Source organism: Acromyrmex echinatior, chromosome 14 (assembly GCF_024713525.1).
Source record: "Acromyrmex echinatior isolate Ae372 chromosome 14, ASM2471352v2, whole genome shotgun sequence".
In the NCBI taxonomy this organism is placed as follows: domain Eukaryota; kingdom Metazoa; phylum Arthropoda; class Insecta; order Hymenoptera; family Formicidae; genus Acromyrmex; species Acromyrmex echinatior.
Window position 1 is genome coordinate 8,865,219 of NC_141865.1, and position 26,940 is coordinate 8,892,158.

The following is a 26,940-nucleotide window of genomic DNA, read 5'->3' on the forward strand; positions in this document are numbered from 1 at the left end:
TAGGGAAATGTCTAAAAACGACCTGACGTCGCTCGCCAGCCCGTCTTTTCCTTCGCGTATATATCTGGTGCCCGAACGTTTTCCTACGAAGCTTGCCTTCCGCTCTATGTTAAAAATGCATCTTTCCTCTTATCCATATAATCTTGACTCATTTAACATAATTCATGAGAGATGCGCTTTTCCATATTTTTTACTCTTTACTCTACTTTTACTCTTTTTACTCTTTCATCTTATCCTGCAACACTAACGTTGTGAAAATAGAGAAAAATAGGGGATGATTCTCAACTAATTGCAAATAGACCTTTTATTATTTTGCATTTATATATATAATGATACAACTATATGAAAAGCAATACGTTAAATGCCATAGATAGTAGTAGCTTTATACATCAGGTCTGTGATCAGTGCCAAGTGGATGTATAACGTGGAATTCACTTAAAAATTGTATGAGAATGAAAGCAAAGTAGATTGAATATAAGAGACCGCCGTAAGAGTAACGTGCGGTAGCTCCCGTGATGTTCAGGTAAATTATAGTAGCTATTAGTGAGCACAGGAGAAAAGCTATACAGCCAGGTGCCATATTGCCGACTCTAATCTTGGTATGTTGTTCAGGATCAGTGGCTGCAGCGATGCCATAAGTCAGTCCAAGTCCCAGTAGAGTGTTAAACATTGGCCCGCCGAAACAAGCTGCATATCCCATGCGTGGAAATCCCCGTCTGGCAATAGCGACGTTCGCTACTAGATCTAAGCAGTGATTCAGCTGATATAAATATTTCGAATACACTATTATTAACGAACGAAACATTAATTGGAAACTTTAAAAAGATATAATTATCGAAAAATGCCATAACGATTATTACAATTTATGTTATATTGTTTCTTTTATCGTATTTGAAAAGTTAATTCAAGAAAGTACAATCTTGTCAACTATATTTTGGGTTATCACATACACTTCTTTAACTTAAAAAAAAAAGAAACATTTTTCATGTTGCTCACCTCCGATGCTGTTTCCCCATGCAAGAAAAGTGATTCCTAGCATGGCATCAGATATACCGCTTGCGTATCCTATGCATTGAAGTACCCCCATGACTTCTCCGGCCACTAAATAAACTGTCAACATGGCAGCCAAAAATCCGAGAAATGCAAATATCTGGAATATTATTAATTCTCAACACATTTGGCTATTAATAAATTGTCGAATATGGATTTTCCGTATTTTTGAATATAATAATAGATGCTTAAAAAATTCCTACTATCCGTACAAGAAGAAAGAAGAGTACTCACATTATGAAATTTTGGAACACGATCCACGTGTGTCGTTAGAAATACAATTACACCAATTGTGGAACCGACAACGAGGACTAACGGTATTAGCGGCACATTGCCAAAAGTCGTTTGCCAAACTGCAATAAAACAGTTAAAATGAAATTGAAGTTGAGTGGTACCGGCTGTTATGCCGGTACCACGTCAAGTGTCGATATGACGATTATGCATTATTGACTGCTCATCTGGATTTCATATCTATCGTTTTGCAATGGAAGATATTACGGAGAATATTTCTATAATATCATGGAAAATTATTCACAAGAAGAGAATGCATGGAAGAAATATTAAAAAATAATAAATAAAACCTTTAATATTTTAATAAAAAAATAAATTCCGGTTATATCTTTTTATCTTCTGTTTTAAATAACTTTTCAAAAAATACATACATGATTATCAAGTTAAAACTTTAAAAAGCATTTTTACAATTTAATTTATCTTAAATAGCTTATTATTAATGTTGATTTATAATTATCTATATATTATATTGTTACGAGCAGTATAAATGAATGAAACTAACCATTTAATAAAAATAGTGCTATCGTAGGTGTTATACATAACTGGAAGCAATTTAGTAGCTTTGACCAGCCTCGTTTTTCAACGGTAGGATTTACGACAGGTATAAACAACTGTAACAGTAGCATGACGGGTGAACGTATGATCAAGACAATCTTAAACAATATTCCCGATTTCTTCCAATCTTCTTTGCTGATTGGATTGACATCATATAAAAATTCTCTGAAGAGACCTTTCGGTCGGTCGGAAACATAGTCACTAATTTCCGGGCTTAACTGGACAGAACCTCTCCGTAACTTGGCTCTTTCTAGCTCCGTAGCGATTGCGATATCTAGTCCATACAAATATATATATATATCAGTACAAAGAAAAATTAAAATTAAATCATATATGAAAATTTCAAAACAAGAACAAACTAAATCCACAATACTTAAAAACTTAAAACTTTGATTTTAAACAAAAAAAAATAGAACAAATATCAAAAATTTACTTCTCATATATTAAAAATATTTACACATATTTGATTACAAACTATGAGCTAAACGTGCAAATGCATACAGTGAAGATAATAATTGTAAAATAATTGGCAAAGAATTAATGTTACAATTCAAGCTTTACTTGTAAATGATTGACAACATCTTAAACATGCGCGAGTAGAAGTCAGAACACTTTACTTACGAAGCGGAAAAAAACGCATCGTTCCGGAAAAAAATTCGACTATTGAAAAATTCAAAAGAACTAAAGATATAAGGATATGTGCGATGAGTCGTAAAAACGACGCTTGGTACCTAGTTTGGCATGTAACCCAAAAGGTCGGCTTTTACCGGGAATCTTGGGAATGGCGCCTGTGTCTCTGTTCGCCAAGTAAGTATGCAGGACGTCTGGATCGGGCACACTTGGGATTCTGGCTGAAAGTACATAAGAATGTTCTCGGGAAAAGAGATCGATACTTAGTATGGTGAAAATTTTCTGTAGGCGATAAGGAAGGAGCTAGTCATCTTTTTCACATTGCAGCGAATTCATGGGTTATGAAGAGAGATATTTCTCGTTTTAGAATAGAAATAGAAGTTCTTGAACACTGATCATAAAATTTCGAGCATAGAAGTATCTCGGGAATATATCTCTCCTCGCGAATTAGACTTCCGCAGAGAGTAAAGTTTTATTTACATTCGAAGAAAACATTGTTAAATGTAAACTTGTGTGTACTTTTTAAAAGTTACGAGTTTTCGAAATTTTATTGTCTAAAATAAAAAGTAAAAACTAAAGACTCTTCGTGATTCGCGAATCGAAGAATACTGTAACGTACTTTTTAGAGTCTCCTCTCTGGTGTCATATACCTGCATTATCATGACCACCACAATGAACAATATGTAGATCAGAATAAAACCTGCAATTAAAATATATCAGCATTAAGAAGCATTAATGTCGCTTGGCTCGCAAGATTATTTCCCTACATATACCGCTAAAATAATGAATGATCCACATATATAATATTACGCAAAAAAACTTGATAATATCCGCCTTTTCATGTTCTAATTAAAGAAAAAAAATCTTAATTGCTCCTTCTTTTTAATGTAAAAACAGAAAAGTAATAATGCCGGGAAAGGAATCCATTTAAAAAATTTTTAATGAAGCAAATAGTAAATAGATACAGCGAAAATTTTTTACGTGTCATTTATATTTAATTATATATTAAAATTGCTCGGGCAAATTGTCAAGCTAGATCAGTATTTCTCAAAGTGGAAACTTCTCTTGGGATTATTTGATTTTATTTAGAAGAGAGAATTAGGCATAAGAAGACAACAAGAAAATTGATGAGATTGTTTGTATATCATTATCCAACAAAGTTCATTAAGTATATAAAATATATTTAATGAATTTTAAACGTACATAGATTTTTTTTTAATAAAATATTTTTTATATTATATTGATAAGAACTGCGTGTGTGTATATATATATATATTGCATAACTATGCAAATAATTGGAATTCTTATTTTGTAATTTTTTAAAAATATTGATAAATGTATAAATTTTTTTTATTTTTTATTGTATATAATATAGATTATCATTTTATTATTATATATATCTAAGAAGTACGGGAAATTAGAAATAATTTGATAGAGAATTAAAAAAGTAGTGGTCTGAAAAAGTTTGAGAAATACTGATCTAAATAAATAAAAATTGAATTTCTGTCTGTTTATCTATTTACTATCGCATCGTGCAATATGAAAAAAGATGAATCATGATATTCGACGCAGCTTTATGCGTGGCTTAATAATAGCTTCCGTCTATTCTGCTTTGTTCGGGCGCAAGATTATTTCCATGGACTTTATCCACTGCAACAATAATCCCTGTTTTCCCGGTGAAACGAATTCCTTGCCGCGGAATCCCGCAAAAATTCATCGACAGTCAGATTGCAAGCCCAGTCAGGCAGGTGGTGGAGAGAAACTGCGGCGTAGCTTAATTAAATTCGCCGAAGAATTATCGTTATTCCAGAATGAAACCACTTATGGCTTCCCGCAGATAAACTTTCTCGCTCATGACGTAATTTGATACGTGAAATATCAATTTTGCCAAATACTGCTCTATATAATTATTCCGATTTTTAACAAAATCAATATCACAATTTAATCACTTTGTTTAGCATTTAATTAGCATTTAAATGTTTAATTTGAATAATATAATATTATATTGTATGTGTGTATATATATATATATATGTGTATGTATGTATATATGTGTGTGTGTATGTGTACATAAATGTAAACATATCGCAATACTCAGTATTATAAGTTTTTCATCTATTAATAGTTCGCAAAAATTAGCTTAAGTAAAGTTTGGAACTTATTACTAATATGAGTTAATCATCTATTCAATTGACATAGGATGGAACAATCGAGATCATATTTATTCTATTCAAGTATTCATGCATAAATTACTAGCATTAGCATTCGAATATAAAGTACGAATAATAATTAATCGTGTTTCTATGTACCTTCTTTTACATGAGATAATAATCGATAACATCTTATAGTAATATGAACAAAAAGACTGTATAATTTCTTTTTCGCGATATCTTTTTTGTGTATAAAACATTTTTTTTCGTAAAGTATGTGCTTGTTACAATCTTCTATCAATTGTCGAGTTATAAAAATTGATGAAAACAACAAAGAAAAAAGAAATAATTTAAAATTTATTTTATCGCATTTATGAATGTGATTGTATGATATAATCGATTAGTATCAAAATGGCAAATAGAAATCGTAGTATATGGCGGCAAGAGTGAGAAAGAGTCAACCAATATTAGCTTATCGGATTCAAATAAAGATAGCAGACGTACTTATGGCTTCCCAGAGGTAAACCATCTCATCCCACACCACGTAGTTTATCCAGCATATGGAAACGATATAAAAACAAGCGTCCCTCATGAGAGACCTGAGCGAAACTTTAAAGGGTTTAGTTATCGCGACAGAACCAGCAATCAGCGAGGTCACGAAGACACCTGCGCCGATTAATTCGGTGAACATTATTATCACTTCGTCGCCTCTCGACACGAGGGACGTGAAGATGTCAGGCGCGCCGTTTCCGAATGCCAATATTGTCACCCCTGCTATGCTATCCGATAGATGCATTACACTGGCTATTACTGCCAATGCTGGACAAAAACTGGAAATAAAAACGTCGTAATGAATCTATATCATTAATGCTACTAATACTTATGTCTAAAGTATTTCAGTTTATCCCCTATAATGAAGAATTTATTGATAGATTAACAAGACTAAGAATAGTCTTGGAAAGTCCAATTAAATTTTCGATTTAAATATTATTAAAATAGACATTCCTTGTTTTTATAATTGTAATATATTTTTTATAACATTTTTTCTATAATATGTAATTTCTCGGTTTGTTAAATTTTATTTTTTAGTCATAACATTAAAATCTATACGTTGAATGGCAATTTCCATGTAATTATATGTATAAATTATATGTATTATGTGTATAACAACTCTATTTGAAACGTTTGGAACGTAAAGTACGTGAATCAATTAGCTTGAAAAGGAAATGACATTTGAAAGTCGCTCATTTGAAATGCATATATTATTAAACTAATCCTGTATACATTTAACATTGCTATTTTACTGCATGCAGAAAGTATGTTATTTACAGAAAAGTAAATTTACCTTCTTTAACTGAGTTTTAACTATTATACTGATTACACACATCAAAGCTGAACTCCAACAAATTTAATAACATAAGAACCGTCATATTTTTATCATTAAACGCAACAAAATAAATGCTACAAAAATCTTAACAATTTTTAAAGATATATGGGATTTAAAAGCTGCCAGCATAAAAGCAATCGAAATATCGAGTACATCTTTATAGTTTGGTAAATCGCTTTATAAATTTATAGCTTATATTTTATATTATGTTGATCTTACTGACAATATATTATTATAATAAATTTTTGTACATGTTCTCATATAATTTAACAAATTAAAAAACATTGAAATGAAAGCTAATTTTTACAATAACGATATTTAAGTGTTTAAATACAACTAGAAAATTACGGTTTTCAGGATTCCAAAACTTTGTTATTGGATGCGATTCTACAAACATGGCAATTTGCCATTTTCCCTATATTTGTATAACTCGAAAGAATAGAGAAACTTTCATTTATCATTTTATAAGAAACCACTCCATAGAACGTAGACGTTTGAAATACGGGAAAACATGAATCTTTCGGTTATTGGCTTGGTTAGTTGCCAGAAGTCAAAATTCGTTGTAGTTATGTAATCATCTATATTCGGTAGACGGTAACACGTTTTCATCGAGATTGAACTTGGCCAAAGTTCTCAGTTTCAGTACCAAGAAAAGATGCAATTTTATTGTTACTCGCTTTTACGTCTCATAATTTGCACTCGTGATTGAGCATTATTTTAAAAACCTTACAATTTTACAAGTATCTACATTTAAATATATTTTATTTACCACTTTGTTTATTTCGTTTTTTACAAAAATACGTTATGACAAATAGTATACAAAATAATTTGATAGAGAATTTTTGATATGCAGAAATTCATCGATAATTTTGTTTCTTAATAAATGATCTACAAACAGATCAAAATAAATCTTAAAACTTACAAATTATCTGCTGTAGTCCCCAAGATTAAGAATAAATAAAGTAACCAAAAAAGTACAGGAGCCAAGCCGCCAACAAACTCTGCCACGTTTTCGGATCTGAAGTAGCAGAATAACAGTATCGTGTACTGAATCACCGAATTTGAATAGCAGTCTTCAGTGTTCCTCACCCACTCACAACGTTTCGCGGCGGAAATTTGCCAAACGTACGAGCAATCATCCTGAAAAAAAGATTCGACGAGGAGCTTGACGAGAATGCAAACTGTGGAAGAGACATCGATAACAATTCACCTCTCGTACGGGTAGATGCCCATGTCTTAAAAAAGGATTCAATATTTGCGACCTCATGTTCGATGAGCATAAAAGCGCAACGAAGCGATATGTAACCTATATTTTGCGTATTTGCCTTTCACGGATCCGCTCGATCGTTGCCTATTCAAGCAGAAGCGAGCGAAACTTCAAGCGATATAGACAGAAAGCTGTCACATACGTAGTGCATACTATGCGCACAGTTCGAAACGTAAATTCAATATGAAGCATACATAAAAGGAATTCGTAACAATGACATACCATATACACAAACACACACACACACACATCCACACACGCGCACGCGCATGAAATAGGACAGTTTATATGTATTGATAATTGCAAGGAAACTTAATGAACATTACAATAATCTAAGACATTGTTCCGTGTCTGGTTTTGTTTGCGAAGCAATATAAAAGACAATATCAAGTATAATAACATCAATTGATTTATTAAAATGTGATTATTTTAAGAACTAGTGCGAATGAATTTTAGTTGCAGTTAGAATAGTGTGATGCAACATATCTTTCTTTGTGGAAAAAGTGATATATAGTTGTCGATTTCTCTTAACAACAGGAGTGCGCACTCATCTCGCTACTTGATGTGAGACTAAACAGGTATACTCATCCGCACTCTCGTCTGATAGCAACAAGAGGCTCATTAGATGCACAGCAACCGTTCTGTCCCATTTTTGCTCTCGACGAGACGATGAAAAAAAAAGAAATGCTATGTAACGAGTACGGAAGGAAGCGTCTCCGCAAACGGATACGCTGTCATTCAGCACGTGATATTATATCGACATTTACTCGATATTATTGTCAGTTTACAGATAATGAAAATTCAACGATGTGTCGCAAACCGTCAGTTCATTAGATTTGTTATGACTAATCAAGAACTTTCACGGTTGTTATTAGTTTGGCACGAAAATATTCTGTAAGGGAACAATGCGAAAACTATTTCTCTCGAAATGCTTGTTAAAGATAATTCAACGAGCTAGAAATCGATATTGTTATTGTACAATACTGTACTTTCTCATTTAAAATATTACAATGCGCACACAATACGTACATTAAAATATTAATAACTGGAAACGCGTATTGTGGTAATTTTAAATTTTCCAATGTTTTATCAGATATCCGTTCGTTAAATTTAAACTTAAACTAAGTTTTACTAAGCTTATTAAAATAATTACAAAGATTACTGAACGTTCTTTAAACATTGTTTAAAATTAAAAATGGTACTGCATCAGATACGCGTTTTTCATATTATGCTTGAAAATTAAAGCTAGTATTTTAGTATCAACGAGAAATCTTAACTTTATAAATCATACACAACCGATTTGTAAAAACGATAAATCATTTAGATCGGACAGAGCTTGAATAATGTAACAAGAATAAATTGGGTTTAAGAGGAATTTGTTATTTTAGTGTAAAATTGTAGAAGTCACTAGCGAGCACTTGACCATGCAAATTATCCTGGAAAAAATCATAGAGGAGTTCATACTCTGACGTCTCTCTATCAGTCTATCTTCTATTGTTGCCTACTTCCTAACAACTTTCCATTAAGCCCACCTTTCAGGAGCAGCGTACTTCACCGTAATTGCCAACTTCAGCAAATTGTCATTTATCGCCAGACTTCTTTTGTGCTGCTTTCGCTCTAAACACTTTATTGAATTGCATTCACAGAAGGCACAAAGGAGCCAACGGCTTTACCCCAATTTATACTGCGCTTTTATTCTCCCTACGAGAGCCAAGCGCGCTCGCTTGGCTTTTCCGGTTTCCTGTTTTGGCTCTCTGTGCCACCTGCACATTTATAATAAAGCGTGTGAGTGATATAAGGCTAGAATATGCAAAAGCTTCTTTCCGTAGTATAAGATGACTCTTACAATTAATGTAATGGCGTGGCACTATTGTGTTGCTGAAACCGAGTATGTACGAGTGTACACACTCGGTTATGCTTAAGCCATTCGCCGTGTGTTTTGTAGAATAACTCATATTAAAGATAAAACAAAGGGTCGTTGTAAATGTTAAAATAACGATGCAATTTATCTCAATTAAATTGGCTGCTTCAAAAAAATGGTAATGAATCTTTTTCGTGAATACATGTACCTCATTTTCGATGAGTCCATTTTCATATAAAAATAAATGTTATTGTGGAAATTTATTTAATTATTGTACTAAACACATCTATTTAAAACCTCACGTCATACGGTTGCGTAGTTACACCAGTAAATACAATGGCATGACAGTTCGTTTAATAATATCCACATGCAAAAGAATGAATAAATCGCGTTCTGATATTTTTGTCAGTTGCACTATTCCGCTTCACTCAGGGCGGTTATATGTTTGGGATAAAAACTAAAAATGACAAATGCATTGCGGACGCATAGATCGGTTCAAAAAAACTGATGAATCGAACGAATGTATTGCTCTCTAATGATATAAAATATCCACTTCTCCTATCGAATGTAATAATGTTCACAAATCATGCTTTTTTTTGAAGATATAATTAATTTGGTGATGATTGCAAGTAAATAAAGAGAATCTCATTATAATTCCATCTTACGGAGATAAAATAGACTAAAACCTTTTGTACTTTGAATTTGTAGAAACTTAATTTTACCGTCATCGTCTTTCTACTGTGTAAAAAGCCACGTCTCAGCTGTCTTTAGTCTTTGTCGAGCTATGTTAAGCTATATCAGGATTTCCAGTAACGAGGAAGAGGTTCAATTAATCTGAGATTACGGTCGTTCATCTGACAATTACCGACGGACTTCTAAGAACTTGTTGCAACAGATGCTTGATAGGTCCTGTCTACTCATTGAAGCAGATGGTTTCGATAGATGTCCGCGGTATCGATAACTTTTTTCTTCTTTTGCAATTTATTAGAAGATTTTTAACACTTTAATCAGTGTGCACAGATAACATCAAATGTATTATAAAATTACAAGAATTTTTAATAATTTACACAAGTTTTAAATATAAAAATCTCTAGAATTTAAAAAAGAATCTTAATTCTAGAACTAAATAATATTATTATTATTTAGTTCTCTAGAAGAGAACAGGATGTCCACTTAAATTTTGATATAATATATTACGAAAAAATTACAAATAAGGATTGAATTTGATTTTTAGAAATGAGAATTATTTGCCCTTTAATTTCAACATCCTCTTCTGTTTGAATTTCAATTTTTTTATATCCATTTTATTTCTCTAAATGAAACTTCATCAGTTAATATCAGTTCATAACTAATTAAAATTTTAATAGTTTTCTGCAATCTTTTATCTCAAAGTGGAGAACATTACAAGTGGCAATGACTCCTAGATAGCGCATTTAAAATTTAAACGCAAAAATGAAGCTATAATAACGGATAAAACGACATAATAAGGATAACGAGGTTGATTGCATAATATAGCGAAAATGGAATTCCATGAAAAGCGTTGGTCATGCGACAGTGGTTTAGAGGAAAAACGACTGAATACTTGAAAATAATTTGTTCCCTTCAGGTGTATATGCGAACGGCACCCTCACAAAAAATTTAAAAAAGCAAAACGAATCAAGTGTTTCTGCGCTTGAATATAGTATGAATTGTGCAGACGATATGTATATGCTATGGATACAGATGCAATTATTTTTGCATTTCTAAAGCAATTGATTATCTCTTTCAAATCATAAAAGGTCGAGAAATAAAGTTGTATAATTGCTATCGAAAATCGCGCGACACTCATTAAATATTTTCTCTGATTCGAAAGAGAATATACGTATAAATACTTAGGTACATGTAGAAAATATTTCATACTAGATGATTTTGAAATACGAGCATTGTGCTTTGCAGAATATATATTTTTTAATCAGTTTAAAATCGATTGTTTTTCTTTTCTGATTTCGATTTGCCTTGTATTTTCGTAAAGGATTTATCTCGCGTATCTTGATAGACGCATCGTGCTACTTTAACAAGAACAAACGGTAAATTTGTAATAGGCATTAAAAGCCGTTCAATATTCGTGCAAATTGACCTGCGGATTATTTAACGATAATGCAAAGTTCGAATGGGTTTTATGCGATCGCCGGATAATAATATCGTAATAAATAAATGATTTGCCCGATGGTACGGAAATACGCATTATTCTCTTTGCGTATATATGAATGTGGGGATTTATTGCTACCAAATACCACGCTGTCAATAACGCAATCGACGAAGAGTTGAAAAGAGCGATCTTATTAAAAAATCTGAATCATAGAATAAAAACAAATCTCCGTGTAAAATTAGTATAAACTCTACTAAAAATTGTGCAATTTCTAATCAATCGCTATCTTATGATTAGATTTAAATATTTATAATTAATAAAAAATGTATGCAATATATCTAAATGTTTTTATTTCGTCAATCATTTTATGGAAAAATTTATGATAACTCTAAGAAAAATTAATAGTTGATATAAAGAATTATTAATAAATAATATCTACATTTTACATGAAATTTTTAAGATAAGAGACGATATCTCAAAGAGACGATAAACTAGAATGTGTGTGTCTTTCGTGATATCTTTTAAGACTACGCTAAAGTCCAAATTTGAGTCTATCATAATTATCAAATTAATTAATAGAATTTTTCATTTGTTCGTAGATTTCAAAGAAATATATATGATAAGAAAAGAAAACGAAATCAGAACACTTGAAAACTCTTTCTATCGACATCCACTCCATTATCAAGAATCTTCTTTGGTTTATGCTATAGCAGGAGGGAGTGCTCTTTTCGTGACCTTCGTGGATAAGCTTCTTTCGACATTTAATCCCTCACAGAAACAAAAAAGCTATACGTACACAATACGGAGAGCCATGGCACCCACCCAATGCACTTAACGTTCCACGGTAGCGGAGGCATTCTCTCTTTGGCGCACGTCCACAGTATTTGCTGCGGTACTTGCTCGAATGCTCGGTAAAGGGCGGCAAACACCTGGTTCGGTATAGTGGACGTGTCTATTTGCGATCCCAGACTAAAGTAAATAACGCCGTTTCTGCTCTGAGAGTCCAGATAATCCTGGAGATCCATGGGCAGTGGCCCGATATCAGAATATGAATACCTCCGATTTCCTTAACTCCTGACGTCAGAGAACGTGCCAAACTTACGATCGGATGACTGCTCGTCAGGATCAATGATATCCTGAACTGGAAAGCGTCAAAGTCGGACAAATCGTGCGAAAAAGTATTTTCTTGCGATGTTATAACTCCAATCGGAATGTATTCTGGATTTAAGTTAACTTGCAATTAACTTTCAGCTGACATCGATTATGTGACGTAGGCCGATGCTATTTTTAATAGATAATATTTTAAAATTCAGCACATGGCTTTGTGATGATAATCAATTTAATTCTATTTTTGTCTACATTTTTATTATATATAATCAAGATTGGAAATAAGACCGTTTATGTCGTGTTTATTTTAAATACATTACTTTAAATACAAAGCGCCACTACGGTCTGAATGTTAAGATGTTGAATTATTATATATATTCATTTAAACGAATTAATTTCAGAAATGATAATTGCGTGCCAATATGGTTGTCGGACTTTCAATGCAATCAATCTGAAATAATCCTCCCAAATTTCCCAAATTTAATCTTAAAAACTTATTGCTAAATTTATTATTTATTATTACATTTATATATTTTATTTATTTTATATATATATATATATATATATATATATATATATACTTAGAAAGTTAAATTACAGCGAAGACGTACATCATTATATTAAATTATTTCGATAACGCATTTATCCGATAAAGTAGATACTTGTTAATCTCATAATTCTGATAGCACTGAATGGAATTTCGAGCATCTGTGTGGCGCATACTTTAGTTGATAAAAATAGTAATATCGATAGACATTAATTAATTCCTAACAACAATTTTGAGGATAAATTGCGTGCATCTGCTTCCCAACCTAATAACCAGCTTGACGATCAGTAGAAGTGCCATATTAATCGTCCTTTCAAGTAAATTTATTGCCCGGTATATGAGCTGAAGATGTAGCTTGAATTCTCAAGATTCCTAAGATCTCGTTCAACCACGATAATCCAACACAGCTGACAGCACTTACTATTTCAGATATATTTAAAACTTGGGTGATATCCAAAAAGCAAACCTCGGTAGCAAAAATTTTGATCACTAGTAAATCCAAGTGTTTTCTTATATTGATAATCTTCTTCATTTCATGGCACTCAATATAGGTTCATAAAAATCTCTACGAACTGTTAGTTCTTAGATTTAGAAAACCTTGCTAAATCGGGACATTAAGGGTAGAGTATTGATTTGATTCGATAAAGTGAACCAAAGGTCCACGTTGGTGAAGTTGACCAAGCAAATTCTCTGAGGGAAGTGCGTCACTGTGACAATCTCGTAACCTAACCTCTCGCATTGAGTCTCTTCAACAACGGTTTGTACACGTTGTAGTGACTCTTCACATCATGCGAGGGAAATACCGCCAGTATCCTGGCCTCATCGATCGCACTGAGCAAACAGACGATCATGATCAATGACATCACTGTAATTTTTATTGTATGTTTAGGGTGTACGCATCAACATTGGATCTTTCTACGCATCAATTATTAACCCAGATAACAAAAAATGTTTAAAACCGGCTTAAAAATGTCTTATGTCACAATTTTAGACTTTGTGTTATTTGGAAATATGCTTAATGTAAAATTAAATCGATTTACATTTGTGGAAAGAACGTGAGATTGTTCTATAAATAATAATACATATACTTATTTTACACAATTAAAATATTAATAAAAATTATTTTTAGCATATTTTTGCAACTATAAGAAAGTTAATGGTAAACATTTCAAATGACTTTGAACTGAAAAATTGTATGGAAAATGTATAAGTATATAAGTATAATGTATAAGTATATAAATTCGCGTAATATTGATTATTATCTTGTTTTATCAACGAAATTGAGAAGCTTCGAGCGCGAGATTAAAGTGATTCATTTATTAAGAAATGCGTCGCAGAGAGAACGAGAACAGTGTAGTGAAAAGATTGGAACAGAGGCAAATCGAAAAAGAAAATATTTTAGCATTCATACCGTTCATCCATTCGGAAGGTCCCAAGTGTGCTCTCGTTCCTAATTCGTTTGGAAAATTTGCCAATTTAAAATCACGCGTATTATCGTTCGTATCAATCTATCGAATGTACTATTTTCTCTATTTATCGAATTACCTAATAAAATAGTTTTTGAAATGTCGAACAATGACGAAACGGACAACGGACACCCGCATTTCTCGACAATCAAATTACATAGAATTGAATGCAATATGTTTTAAATCTAGTTGAATTGTGGAATTACGTACATATTTGTGTTCATTTACACAAAGCGATTGCTTTCGCTATTTTATGTGATTTTCCAACTATCTAAACGCTGAATTAAATAGTACAAAACAAGGTAAACTTTTGTAAAACTTAACATGTTACATTATTCTCATTTCAAAAAAAATTGCGTTGTTCTTATAATATTTAGTGATTTTGATTTAATTCTTTATAATTTCAAATATCACTTTAATAATATTACTTTAATAAAAGAAAGAAGAATTCAAAGTTTCTTGTTATTCTTATTTATTTCCATAATACTTTTAAATTCAAGTTATGTCTAACATTTTAATATAATATTTTTCTTTATATAATCTAATAAATTAAAGGTTATATCTTAAAAAAAATTTTGCGTAATGTAATATTGATAATTTTTATAATTTTATATAATTCTATACCTTTGAAAATTCCCATATCTATCTTTTTTGCGAAATATCGATTTGAAATTGTGGATAAATTACGTCCTGGTGCTGTTTATTATATTTTCTATACCGAGGTCTTTATTTTCTCGAAATATTTATTAATGTATAAAATATAGTTGCTATGTGTATGCAAAATTATAAGTTAATTTAAAAATGGAAATATGTGCGCAATATTTATGTGAGGGCTGATTTCGTTTCTTCATTTCTTCATATATTAAATGGAAATTTGCAAAATATAAATTAAGTGATTAATAAATTAAGTGATTAATAAAAAAATAATTTGCAGATGAATTGTGAAGATCATAAGGTACAACTTTTTTTTCTTTTCCATTATACAATTTAATTTAACTTTATTTTAGAATGTATACACTGTATATTAACGTTTATTACAAAGGTATTTTGTACTATAAAAAGCCAGTACCTCAAACACACAGAGTAATCACGACTATAATATACAAAGTGGAATGGTATTTTACTGAATTCATTTATATACACAATTTTTCGCATTGTACTGGCACTCCCATTGTTCCCGCGCATTGCGATGTAGAATATTAAAAAATGTCAGAAATACCACGAAGTCCATCAATGCATAATTTTATAAATTGCACAAAGTTAAAGTACAGAAAGTAATAAAAACAATCTGACAGAAATTCTTTTCCGATTGAATTTTTGTGACAAGGTATGTTCTCAAGTGATGCACAAATTTATTTTACTTACATTGCGATATGCGTCAATCTATTTTAATATAATTAAAGACTATTATAATATAATATTAATAAAAATATAATTGCTTTAACTACACGGTAGTTAGATTAAAGATTTAATATCATATAAACACATTATTTGAGAAATAATTTAAAATCATTTATAATCATCAAACATATCTAATCTAACGTTTTATGGCAAAATATTTCATTTGCATGTAATTTCAAATTTAATTACTTTTTAAATATTTTAAATTTTGACTTAAAAAAATCGCTCTCATTTTATATATTAATTTAATAAATTTTTTAATTCCATTTAAAATCTCTGTTAATGTTATGTATACACACTTACTTTATTTTAATTAAATATACTTTTTTAACATTTCCAGAAATAACATATAAGAGAAAAAAATTTTAGTGGTAATATAAGGGATGTGCTTTTATTTTTTATCTTTTTGAATATTTAAAAGACAAGAAGGATTTGAGTTAAGTAATAGTTTTTGAGCTAATTATTCGATCGGATCGTAAAACAGATAATCATGGTACAACAGCCGCGCGTTAAACTCGTTATTGCAACCAGAGGAGAGCTTAAGTAAAGCCATGCTAGCGCGTTCAACTTTGCGAAATGATATAACTTAGCTCCTCGTAACACCAATACAAGTGTATCTACTCTCGATACTCGTCTTTATTTGCTTTCAACGTGTTTGCGTGTTCTGCCTCTCCCTCCTCCCTCTTCTCTCTCTCTCTCTCTCTCTCTCTCTCTCTCTCTCTCTCTCTCTCTCTCTCTCTCTCTCCCACTCACTCACTCACTCACTCACTCACTCCCTTTCTCTCTTTTTCTTTTCTCTGTATATATACTAACTACGACTATACCACCGAAACCCACTACCCGCAGATTACGATCTCTGTTCGAAAATCCTACGTGTTCATTCAAGTTTCTATGCGAAGGATCACTAAGCCGCTCGCTCTCCGGATTTTCCGAAAATTCGAACTCAAGCCGCACGCAAAAGTAAGATCTCAACAGAATACAAAGCTTTTCAACATGATAAATTGTTTTAAGGAGCTTTCTCAATGAAAAATAAATTTATATTTACTTCTTTTTAAATATTCTTGTTTTTTTCTTGCATAGTGGAATTCTATTATTACCAACAAAAATATTAAAATTAATTTTTGTAAATAAAAATATCAAGACAGGAATGAATAATCCTTTTTGTAATTTTACAATTTTAATTATGTTAAAATTGCACAATTGAAGAAATTACAAAAGTTGTAAATAAAATGCTAAATTGTTTAGAAATGCTTGGAAAATGTTAATACCGCAATCAATTTATATAATATAAGGAGATATATAAGTACACATCACAAGCGTATTATAGCAATGCACTTAGATTTCATGTTAATTAATTTACCATTCTACTAGGGGTCGATTGCGCTTTAACAATGCAGCTAAACGTGAATCCGCGATGCGGCAATGAGTAAAACGTGAAGCACCATTAGCAATATCATCGTAAAGTAAAGCTCTTTCATAAACTCGTCCTAAGCGATGTCGATGGTAAATTACATTATGCAGTAGCAACATTTATAACGTAGGACAGCGTTTGTGCGGTGCAATCGTGCGGAAATACCAGTAGAAAGCCGAGAAGAGCGAGACGTGACTTCTGAAGAGTGAGATAAAAAAACTAACGCGATGTCGCATACACGATCGTATGCTAATGTCCCATTCCGCGACCCACTTCCACCTTAAGCGAGCCTCGAAATTATTCTGCCTCCGAAATTAAATGGGGCCAACTCGGTAATTGCTCCCTCTTACAACGCGCATTAATTAGCTCTCGACGATATCGTGAAAGTTTCCTACAACTGGCTTACCACCACCGTTAGAAAACATACTTCTTACATTCTGTAGTCCGCTAGAAATTGAGATAAGAGACTATATCGGTGCACCCGCACGACGTAGAATAGTTGATAGTCTTAGGGACGTGCACCACCAGCTAAATGATCACGAATTATTGGAGAAAATAAAACGGATTTGAACACCATAAGTAATAGTAATGGCACCGATTCTGATACGATTTCGTTAGTTAAAAGTATTCTTTAGAATACATCGACATATAAAATATTGATGCATTTGTTTTGATGTTATAAAATTTAATGTATGACTGTAGAATCAGTATATCGTACGATTATATCGGAGATATATTGGAAAGGGAAAAGATAATTTGTCGGAATTATCTAATATTTGTCAGAAAATAATCTTGTTTGTGATGTATTATTTTCTACCTCTGTGTGTTTATTTTACGTACAGCATATATCTCTTGAAGATAACAGCGCGCTTAAATCGGTGCATTAATTAATCTCGATGGCATCACGAAAGTTTTACAAGCTGTACCACAAATCTCTGAGAAGACGCGAATGTTCCTCTCACGGCATGGTACTTGAAATTCAGATAAGAAAGCCTTCACTCTCGTCTCTTCCTTACCTCCTCAGATCCCCAACCACTTCTTCTTCTTCTTCTTGTTCTTCTTCTTCTTCTTCTTCTTCTTCTTCTTCTTCTTCTCTTCTTCTCCTATGGCATTGTCTTCGCTTACAAGTACAAGCATCGCGTGACTCTCCATCGGTCGAACTTCGTCCTGACTTTGCCGAGTGCGTCGTCGACTTTCTACTAAACACTGATGAAACACTGCCCGACAAATAATCTGACACACTCGTTTAAAGTCAATAAATTATTTATGCGCTAAGCTTCAACTTCCTAGAAACATCTATCGCAAGATATAGGTAACACAAGATACTGAAACTATAACAGAGAGCATACAAAATCGTAACTTTCTCAAAGTTGCATGAAATTCACAACTTACAATTAGTTACGCAGTGTATAAAAAACGATTCTCAAAAAACATTTTAGATACTACTAGATTTTATAGAAATTAAATGTTAACACAAAAAGGGATTAAAGCTGACTTTCGAGAATCTTTTTCTAAAACTTAGCGTCATGTGTATATATTTCTATAAATTTAGTGCATCATTTTGAAAAAAAAAAAAACTCATAATCGAGATAATTATCCATCATACATTAACGATGCAACGCTTTGAAAATTCCTACAAAAAAATTTCTATTTGTGTTTCGAGTATCTCACTCGCTGAATGAAGGAACGCGTGGTTGACCTGCTGTGGCAAATTAGCTCGCAAAACGGAAATCGGCCGAGCGAAGGATATCCGACTATATTCGCAATGAAATGGTAGCCATGCGCGAGTCTCGTTAGAGTTTGTCCGTTGCTCGTTATATGTCGCCGCCGGTGGATAGTAACTGGCCGAAGGGAGTCCGAGAGAGAAAGATGGTCTCGTTTTTCTCCCCCAGCATTCCCGGTATATGGCGATGTCGGGCGTCCGACGTAGAAGTGTCTGATCTGTCCATTTCCGCGACCAACCGACCCAACCGTATACCAGCTTGGTTTCGTCCCACTCTGAGTGTCGCGCGTCGCTCATTACCAGCGACGGACAAAAGGCGACCCCACTTCTATTCACGACGAGTACTCTCTTGTAGGGGACGTCTAAAAATACGAGTACTTTACTACCTCACCGCCTTTGTACGAGCCCGGCTTGGTGTACGTACATGCGGCGATAGAAAAGTTCTGGATCGTAGTTTTCAGCGCGAGGTATTCAGAAAAGGTAAACGCCAGACATCAAGATTGATTAAATGAAACGCTTGAAAGAAATGAATACACGCTCGTAATCTCTCTCTCTCTCTTTCACACACAATTATATTTCATCTTATTAAAAGCTAAGAATGAATATATATTGATTTGAATTATGAAAACGATAATAAAACATCTCGCATAATTACACAAGCACAAGCAGCATACGATATTCTTTGAGTGATTTCACTTGATAATAAGGAAGCCGGAAATATTGGAAATACCGATTATAATCAATGATCTATTTCACAATCCTCAATATCTTTGCGAATATATTGCTTCTATAATTAATGCTGTAATTAGTCGCTGTGCGACGTTATAATTAACAGAATGATAGCGATATGCAGAATTTAACTACCCACCAACCTGCATTGCAGGTTTCGTTTAATAATGTTCAGTAATGAAGCATCGTGTTGAAACACTTGAAACAAAAATTGTTAATTTCCGCTCATTTGAATTACAAACGTACGCACGTGCACATTGCAACGTAACTAAGTAACGTAATAGTTTTGTGAGTTTAGCTTGATAAATGTCTTGTTATTTTTATTAAATACCGAAGGGACTTAATTATCATATAATTTGCTTTGTATTATAAAGCTATTTATTTGCATGTAGACATATAACGGTAAATTATTAAATATGAATAAATACAAATAATTTTATCTCATTTAGCAGACTTTTTCAACAGCTCCAAATAGTTAAACTTTAGATTTATCGAATCTTTTTTCATTCTCTGCGTCGAGGAATATATATTTCTCCAAGTGACTCAAATAGGAGTCGTTAGTTTGCTATTTAATTCTTCGAAAGAAAACGTCGTGTAGAAAGTGGCTCGTTACTTCCAAACCATCGCGGTCGTCTAATTGAAAGAGACCACGATCAGGCCACGTCTCGCCAGTGCCAGAAACTACAGCGCCGTCGGATTTATACCCGACTTTTCCCCATACATGCGCTTTTGCATGCCAATACTATTGCGCGACGCATTCGCACGAGGTTTAAAGTTACACTCGCCAAAAATGATTAAAGTTAACGAGCCAAGAAATAATTAAAAAAAGTTTTAAAAATCATACCCTCTCATTGTATGTACCGATATGAATGGTTTCCGTGCTTCGCGTCATTTATTTCAAATTAATAATTCTGTAACTTCAGAGGGTTTACATTTTGTACGGGGTTGGATGAAAATCCAACCGAGACTAAAACATCAGAAAAAATGATTTACAACATTAATAAAATAATTACATATTTCTTTTCTTTTGCTTATTGTATATATGTGCGATTCCACTTCTAATCAATTAGAATATAACAATAAAAAAAAATTATAACTCGCTTTTATAACTCGCTTTTCTATTTGTAATTTCCTTCTCGACATTCCTTATTTTTAATTTATTTTCAAGACTTTTAACGTCAAAGTGCCATATTATAATCTCACTCAATTTTTATGCATAATCAGCAAAATATAAGAAATATCATTCATTTTGAGTATATCAGCGTATTTATTTAATCATGTTTAAAAGAGGATTTTATGGTTTCTCAATTAATCTTTACGAAACGTAACACTCGTGAAAGCTTCCAAGTTGTAATTAACTTTAATTAATCATCGCGAATTTGTTTTGCGACTCATCCAAGTTTGCAGACAGTTTCGGAAGACCGATAATACGAAATGAACAAGGATTGTAAGACAATTGAACGAAGCATCTGTTCTTTAGAAAGATGAAATCATGAAAGAGATTACTGAAAAAGTTTTATACAGTTATCCTATCGATTGCACCGAGCTAAATAAACCATGATCGAATTCAAATAAAAGTATTACAAGACCCAATGGTTACTCAAACTTTTTATGATTTATTCTTGTCTCTTTTTAAATAAATTATTTTTTTAAATTTAAAATAAAAATATTCTATTACGAACATATTACAATAATGTAATTGAAAAATTGTATGTAATACATACCATTAACGATTAAGAAGAATATAAAGGAATACAATTTTTTCTTTTTAAAATATAATACTTTATCTAAAAATTTAAAAACATAACCAATTTAGAATCGATTCTGCAAAAACTTGCGTAAGATAATTTTCTGATTTAGATGTTTTGATAAATCTAAAATTTAAATTTATTTGAAATTAGAGGAACAATGTTCTGTTAATATTTTTCCCTCAAAGATTTAACTCGCGAGAAATCTTTTATTTTTGTCTGTAAATTTCTGAAACTTTTTTTTTATAAGCTCTATAAAGTTTTTATAGAGTATATATATTGTATATTATTGTAAAAATTATCTATCGGTTTTTTTTTTTTTTTTTTTTTTTGGAGTAAATATTGTCTATAAGACGTTGAAGTGTTCACTACTCGTACAGAGAATTGAACAGGAATGCATTGCAAATCACAGCTTGCAATTTGTTAGACACTAATGGTAAATTCAAAGGTGTCTACCCAGCGACAGACATTGCGCGTGTAATGAAATTGACCATGATATACCAAGCAACGACGGACGTTCCTTTGATTTGAGAGGAGGCAACGAGCGAATTGCTAAGCGAAGGGCTCGTGGTAGCATGGTAAACGAGGGTGAATCCGCGCGCGCAGCAAGGGTGGCGATGGATGTTTCCTTAATTACGGCTAGCACGTAACGTTGGCGTATACATTTCGGACTGGACTTTCAAAAAATAGATTACATAAAAATAGATACGATGTCATATACAAAGGATCGGTCACATGTTTTACATATTAAGAAATCCATATACGACAAAAAAAATCGGATGATACAATTAAAGATTTTTTTGTTAGACTAAAATATTTAAAGAATGACACTTCTATTTATTTTATATAAAAGCTTATTTTTTAATAAAATATATATGTCTTTTATTAATCTGAAGAAACAGACTGAATTTTAATTTGTATATGTGACATTTTTTTTATAGAGAAAGCTTTTTACAATCATACAGTTATTAAACAACAAAGATGTAATAAGGCTTAGATAACACTAAGTTGCTTGATATTTCACATAGGCTTAAAAAAGCTTTACGTATATAAAAACCTTGAGGCTTGTAAAATAAATATCTACATATAATTACATATAACTACTACTATTGATGGGAATGTACAATTATCAGCAACGATCACTTTCGTTGCATTCTTCGGTCACTCAAATACTTCGCGGATCCAACAATTTTTTTCGGACGCTGTCCTGTCGTCGGCAGGACGTACATAATAAAATTGGCTGGACGAGCGTGCCGGGAAGGGGCATCCCTTTGATTCGCTGGACGAGGCAAAAGACCGGGATAAAGGGTACCCCGAGATAACTCGCCGAACGAGGGTGAAGTCCGTATCGTTGAAAAGAAGAACGGGGTGAGTGGTTAGCGAGGAACCGAAAAGAGAGAAGCTGGCTAGCCGGGTGAGGGCAAATTTTCGGTCGGCGCTGTTTCTCCGTAATTCCACGTGTGCTCATTCCAGATAACCCTGGTTAAGCAACCCTTGCTAAAACCTTAATGATGCAGTCCCGACCGTGCGATTCTATCGGAATATCGATGATTACACACGGAACACGTTGAACTCAGTAAGCCTGGTGGTTTAAACGAATCGTTCTACCGGCTTGGGATAATACGATCCTTTATTATCGTTTAAAAACACGAGAAGCATTCTTTCTCATAAGAGACTTCGTAATTACATAATGTATGCAATTTATTTTATTTTTTTTCTAAATTAAAGATTCGTACTTTAGACAATTGAAGATCGAGCTCTTTAGATTTCGCTATTAATGATCTGCAAAACACCGTTATTATATAAAGGTTAATCACACTCCAGTCTGGCGTCGAAGTGCCGACCAAAAACTTCCCTGATGAAGATATTTCGCTGAACTAAGCGGGAATTAATTGCTGAATTCGGGTTCCTTCCAGAACACCACCCGTTCTCCTTACGGGCGACGGTAAAAGCAATCTCTCTTTAATAACTTGCTGGAAAGAGGGTTTGCCTTGTATATGCTGTATACATGTATTGTGACTATATGGAATATTCGCATTATATAATCTGCTTCCTGCTTTTCTCAGGAAATCTTTTGTATAATATTAATGTACATAGAAATGAACGAAACGAATTTTTTTGTATACAGAAAGATTTTTATATCTCTTTGTAATTCTACGTAATATACGAGAAAGTCTTGCATGAGATTTTATTTATTATGAAGGAACATCATACATATATAAACGTACTTATACATTATTGCAATTGTTACATTATTATCATTATTTTATTATTTAACTAATTTTATATATGTATAAACATTAGATACAATTAATTATACAGTTTATTTATAACTTCAAGGAAAATGCTTTTATTTTTTTTTTTTTGTATAAAGTGCTTATTGCAATATTATTCACGATTATTTTTATTCAATAGCAAAAATTATTTAAAAACTGTATAGGAGACATAACAAACACTTCAAAGAAAAACACTACTATTAGACTTATATTGTTCTTTTTTTTAAACTTGAGGATAAAAATGCAGATCCATACATGCAGAATTATGAACCGAATATTCATATTCCGCTCATGCCTATGAACTTGAGATAACTTTTAACGACAGCGATAACTATCGGCTCGAAGCCAACGGCGAAATATCGATATCCGCATCTGCCAACGACTCCTTAACCGAAGACAAAGAATATTTCACTCGGTTAAACGAGAAATAATAGCCGATTTCGTATCCCTTTGGGAGCAACGCGAATCTTCTTACGATGAAACTCAAAAGGGATGAAAAAAGCGGGCTTTCCGAAAAGAGAGGTCATTCACCTTCGAGTTTGAAATACGATCGAAGTAGAAAGCTGTTTTCGCAAAGGGAAACCTATCAAAGACTTTGCAGCTCTTACAAGATTATCCTAACGGAAGGATTCTGCGCGAAGAAATTTGTAGTAGAGGCGATCGATAACATCATGGAATGTAGAATACAAAGTATTAAATTTATGTGCACAGTAAACAACTGAGGCACTAGGATCGCGAATTTTAACGTAATGCGTAATGACATTAATACGTATCTGTGTATTGTGTGTGTATAACTCATCATGGTGGAATATAAATTTTTCTAGTGCTGTTACACTCGCACATCGAATCGCACGGTAGTCTCATTGTTTTCGTTGCCGTCGAAATGAAAATTCGCGAATTTATTGCGATGGTAGAATGAAATTTTTGAACCGCGTCAGCAGGAAACGCGACGCTTGTGGTTTTAATATTCCATAGGTAGACGGCGAAATCTCCAACCGAAGTAATTGTTTAAATCGTATTATACGAGATAAGAGCGAAATCCATACATTAATGCTATACGGAAATATAAGAAGGTTTAAATATTATGAACTCATAAAGAATGTAACATGTAAACATGTGCTATTTAAAATTTATATTTATATGTACACTCACAATGCAAATATAAAGCTAAAACAAATTTTATTTAATAATTTACATGAGTTCAGATTTTTTTTAATTAATTGATAATATAATGCAAAATAAAGTTATTTTGTATATTCTATAGCGGACACTAATAAATATAGCGTTATTCCTAATTAAAAATTGAATCAAAAAGTCCTTTCCAATTTTGCAATTTTCGCAATGATTGACGAAATATTAATTTCTAAATATTGCTAAATAAGCGCGTATCCGGCTGCTCAACCATTAACTATCAATTGCAAAATGGTAGAGGACTTTTTGATTCAATTTTTTATCAAGAATAACATTATGTAATTCGACAATCGTTTACTCGGTAATCTTTTCGATTTTTAATCAGGAATAATGCTATATGATTAGTGTCCGCTATTTAAGAAACACTCTGTACAAATATACATGACGAAACCTCGAATTTTGTAGATACTTTACTTTATTCTGATATTGAAACGGAATATACGCAAACCTACAGTTAATTAATTCGTACACGTATCAATGGAAATCGTACTACGATTTAAATTGACTTTAAAACCAATCTGAATGCAATTTAAATTATAATTAGTATTTTCGTTTGGTTTGATTCGTGCAGCTATATGCCAATTGACGTGAATGAATCTTAGACAAAATTTCAAGTCATGGTAACGTCAGCTTTTCGTCTATTATAATCTCTCAGTTGAGCTTCGACAAGTCACTCTCCTCAAGAGAGTAATAGTTGCTTTCACGATGTTCATCATTTAGATATACGTTTTACATCCCCTTTAACCGCGCTCCACAATTGAATTCAATTAGTATTGTTTCGAAGAAAGATGGTGCCTCTCTCTACGAAAAGTTTCTTTTCTCCCAAAGTTTACCTTGCCCTTTTTGTTTCCGTCCATTCCCCCCCCTGACAAACCTGATGCCGTCCTTAAAATTAGTTCGCATTGGCGTGATGCACGATAGTAGATTGCTCCGCGAGAAGTCTTTCTGGCTGACAGCAGGATTTAAATCGACTTCACCTTCACGACCCTTTACGACATTGCAAAGACTCAGACGAAATGGAAAAGCACTTTTAATTTTCTTTTAATTACATCCATTAATTTTCCACCAGACAGATGGGCAGCTGCGTATGTCCGTTGAGTAATTATCAAATCAACAGTCTAACTTGATAATTTACATTCACACTCTCTAAATATTTTTCTTTGTAAGAGATAGAAAATAAATAAATACGCTACTACAAAAAATCTAAAATAATTTTTTTAATTTATCTAATAAGGAATTTTATAATTTTGACTTTACATAAAACATTATTTATTTGTTCTTGCATGATGCCTAGTTGTTTGTTTAGAATGTTATATCAATTCTTTTCAATGTTTCAAAATTACGTGTTCTCTTGGAAAATTCCCATATCGTGGAGGCATTTATGGGTGCTCAGTGTAGAGATCTCGCAGAACGTTGCACTCATTCCGATAAAACAATCGGGCTAAATGGTCGATCGCAGGACAATGCGCGATACCGCGCGTTTCCTGTGCCCAACTGCTTTTATCAGCCATTTGACATGTTGGTACAGGAGATTTATCTCATAGCTGTGCAATTTAGTTTCTACCAGTAAATTGTCGCTATTGCCGTACTCGATATGGTCTATGATGCTTGGCACGAATGAGAGAGAGAGCGAGAGAGAGAGAGAGAGAGAGGGGTATCAACTTTTGCATCCTGCAAAAAAATGCGAAATTGATTTAATGTTATCTCACGCTTTATACAATCAAGAAAAATTTGGCATATATAGATACGTACCGTTTTTCTGTGATAAATAATATTATACGAATACTCGTTGAAAATCTTGACCGCATGGAAAAAACTCTCTTTGAATAAATATTCTCTCAATATTAAAATATATATATTATGTGCATTATGAATATCAATTTAATATTCATGCAAAGAATTTTCCATACAAAAGTTTCAGCGAGTATTCGTATAATGTGCATTGATATAATGTATGTAATATATTATATATATATATATATATATATATATATATATATATATTATATGCATTATCTCAATG

General features: G+C 32.5%; 2 protein-coding genes and 1 long non-coding RNA gene across 3 annotated transcripts; all 3 read right to left on the reverse strand.

Moving 5' to 3' along the window:
• Window positions 1–288: 288 nt before the first annotated feature.
• Window positions 289–7,232, reverse strand: LOC105148900 (mitochondrial sodium/calcium exchanger protein). The gene is made up of 8 exons (XM_011060934.2): window positions 6,985–7,232; window positions 5,180–5,505; window positions 3,146–3,226; window positions 2,628–2,747; window positions 1,844–2,170; window positions 1,285–1,403; window positions 997–1,150; window positions 289–744 (listed from the first exon to the last, which is right to left on the reverse strand). Exons 2-8 carry the CDS (start codon window positions 5,469–5,471, stop codon window positions 383–385), a joined length of 1,455 nt encoding a protein of 484 aa, XP_011059236.2. The 5' UTR covers window positions 5,472–5,505; window positions 6,985–7,232; the 3' UTR covers window positions 289–382.
• Window positions 7,233–7,247: 15 nt separating this feature from the next.
• Window positions 7,248–13,952, reverse strand: LOC147907417 (UDP-glucosyltransferase 2). Its single transcript, XM_087413129.1, is given in 8 exon segments — window positions 7,248–12,354; window positions 12,357–12,495; window positions 12,497–12,536; window positions 13,238–13,298; window positions 13,301–13,348; window positions 13,351–13,537; window positions 13,570–13,698; window positions 13,701–13,952. Coding segments are annotated over 8 exon segments (1,014 nt in total). The 5' UTR covers window positions 13,836–13,952; the 3' UTR covers window positions 7,248–12,079.
• Window positions 13,953–15,400: 1,448 nt separating this feature from the next.
• Window positions 15,401–26,715, reverse strand: LOC147907418 (uncharacterized). The gene is made up of 2 exons (XR_015547329.1): window positions 18,922–26,715; window positions 15,401–18,581 (listed from the first exon to the last, which is right to left on the reverse strand). It is a non-coding gene; the product is annotated as an uncharacterized LOC147907418 (long non-coding RNA).
• Between the last annotated feature and the right edge of the window lie 225 nt (window positions 26,716–26,940).

Bases quoted from the DNA above. Each gene is read 5' to 3' on its own strand.
- LOC105148900 (XM_011060934.2), bottom strand. From the start codon at position 5,471: ATGCATCTATCGGATAGCATAGCAGGGGTGACAATATTGGCATTCGGA. The intron at 2,171-2,627 runs GTACCAAGCGTC...TGTATGGACTAG, and splicing joins TGGGTTACATGCCAAACTAG to ATATCGCAATCGCTACGGAG. The intron at 1,151-1,284 runs GTGAGTACTCTT...ATAATATTCCAG, and splicing joins GTGTTCCAAAATTTCATAAT to ATATTTGCATTTCTCGGATT.